The sequence below is a fragment of the Cynara cardunculus genome (genome assembly GCF_001531365.2).
Source record: "Cynara cardunculus var. scolymus isolate 2C chromosome LG 12, CcrdV1, whole genome shotgun sequence".
NCBI classification, from domain to species: Eukaryota; Viridiplantae; Streptophyta; class Magnoliopsida; order Asterales; family Asteraceae; genus Cynara; species Cynara cardunculus.
In genome coordinates, this window is record NC_037539.1 from 2716732 (window position 1) to 2719291 (window position 2560).

General features: G+C 32.8%; 1 protein-coding gene across 1 annotated transcript; it reads left to right on the plus strand.

Annotated features, from left to right (window-relative positions):
• Positions 1-603: 603 nt before the first annotated feature.
• Positions 604-1717, plus strand: LOC112522969 (uncharacterized protein At4g22758-like). The gene is made up of 2 exons (XM_025132346.1): positions 604-1245; positions 1317-1717. The coding sequence occupies exons 1-2, from the start codon at positions 1008-1010 to the stop codon at positions 1487-1489; spliced, it is 411 nt and encodes a 136-aa protein (XP_024988114.1). The 5' UTR covers positions 604-1007; the 3' UTR covers positions 1490-1717.
• The last annotated feature ends 843 nt before the right edge of the window (positions 1718-2560 follow it).

Here is a 2560-nt window from a genome sequence, read left to right on the forward strand (position 1 = left end):
TAAAGGTGGAATTTGGCCGATAACACGCCATATGTAAGACATAGTGTTGCGTCTTGCTAAAAAGGCCATTGTCGGTTTCATTTGTAAAAATGTATTGTATCAAATTGATACAACTGAATTTCCCTCCGATCAAGCCGTGTTGATTTTTCATTGAGTTAAACCCCGACTTTGATGACTTTTTTTATTGACCTTAAAGGTGCACATGTTTAGAAAAATTATTCAGTGTCATAAACCGCACCGCAAAATACGGTTTGATAAAAATGAAAACTGCAAATTGTACTGTACATTACAATAATGAATGATACGGTGTGAACAATTTATACAGTTTGACGGTTCAAATAAACAACTGTAGAGAGGGGAAATCAGAAAGAAGCAAAAGTATAGGGACCAACGGTATAATTTATAATATTGAATTTAATTAAATAAATATTTTGATTAAATGTTAATAGTTAAAGGAAATTAAAATTATTAAAAAGAAAATGTTGATTTTGAAATTAGGAAGAAAAAAAAAAAGCGATAATAATTAATAGGAAAACAGAAAAGTCCAGTTGGATCGGTGGGCTTCCTCCATCTTCCATATAAAAGACGACACAGACGCGTAAATGGCAACCAACAAACAAACCCTAACCCTAATTCACCCTCCGCCATTCCCCTTTCTTCCTTGACAGGTTTCTCTCAACTCATCCCTGAGAAATTCCAATTGTGAATGGTGGAAATCTTGATTCTTTGGTGGATGATCTTCCCCCTTCCCTCGAGGGGGATCTCTTCTCTTTCCACCGCTTTCGCCTTTGGATCTTGCAAGGAAGGCTGGTATTACCGCTGCATCGGCGTCGATCCGTGAAATCGGAATCTCTTTTCCTCAACGCCACCGTCTAATCTAATCGCTCTCCTCCGATCATCCTCACCTGTTTTACGATTCAATTCCATTCGCTTCATTGTTTTGTTCTTTCGTTTCCCCGTTTCAAGGATAAAAAGAGGAAAATTCGTATTTGTTTCTTCGAACAAGGATGTTGCTCATGAAGCATAAGAAGAATCAGGCCGGGAAAGCCTCCGGCAACCGTTTATTGATCAGCGTTACCGTTATCGGTAGCGCCGGTCCGATCCGTTTTGTTGTTAACGAGGAGGAGGTGGTGGCTGCCGTCATCGATACCTCTCTAAAATCCTACGCTCGCGAAGGGCGTCTCCCAATCCTTGGCTCCAATAGTAAAGATTTCGTTCTATATTGCCCCACCACCGGAACGGAAGGTAAACCTTGAGTAATTCAATTCAATATGATAATCGTTTGGATGTGGAATTGAAATTGATTATGATAACAGCTCTGAGTCCATGGGAGACGATTGGATCGGTTGGAACGAGGAATTTCATGCTGTGCAAGAAACCTGAGAAGGTGGTGGAGGGTGGCGATGGTGTCGGAATAACAAGGAAAGGCTCCGGCAGCTGGAAGGCGTGGTTCAATAAATCACTGAATCTGAAAGTTTCTTCTCATTGATTCCTGATGAGATGAATATAATAAGCACTGATTCGTTGTTAGTTTTGTTTAGTGATGAATTTCTGGTGAGGGTTTTGTTTGTTTTTCAAATGAATTGTCAATTTCCAAATCTACTCCAATAATTTATTAATTATTCGATTGTGTTGCATTAAAGGACACGATGTCGTACTCTTCTACGATATTTGCGTCATCATACGTTATAGATTTTATCCAACCAAGTTTATTTTTTTATTTGTCGATTTCATTGTTTAATCTCAATAAAATTGTTTTTTGAAATGAATTTGTTTCATATATGATTATGAAATTGTTTTATATCATAATTATTAAACTTTAATGAAATTGTTTGTATTTCTTTAAAAGTAATATAATGAAAATGATTAATTAATCTCTTATAATTACAAAAAAAAAAAAAAAAGAACAAAATGAAAAATTAATCTCTTATAATTAAAAAAATGAACAAAATGATTAATTAATCTCTTAAAATTATGAATGGTTGAATGAGATTTGTATAATTTATATAAATAATGTGTTTGCAAAGTAAACCTCTTATATCAAGTCTTAAATAAGATCGGTGAAAAATTATGATTGGTTGAATGAGTTTTGTACGGTTTATACAAATAACATGGTTTGTAAAGTAAATCTTCTATAGCAAGTCTTAAATAAGATCGGTTAATTCTTTTGAAATCCAATATCTAAAATACTTCGTTTTAAAAGAATCAACAAAATTAAATACTAATATATGTATGCTAGAATGATACTTACGCAATGCAATGAGATACATCGAGATAATGTTTCATTTTATTTTTTGTCTCTGTCGATATAATACGGTTTTATGTTTTTCTAAGAAAACGATAATGTTTATATTCATAAAAATTTGAAAAAATATATATTGATATTAGTATTAATTAACTATTTAAAAATTATCGTCTTTTATGTAATTTTTTTAATTCAGTTTTTTATTATAATTTAATTTAGATTTAATAACAAATAATTTGAGTTGCTCGGAGAATGAACTCCGGAAAGGTCGAATAAAAATGAATAGAATATGATAATTTATTTTTAGTTTAATAA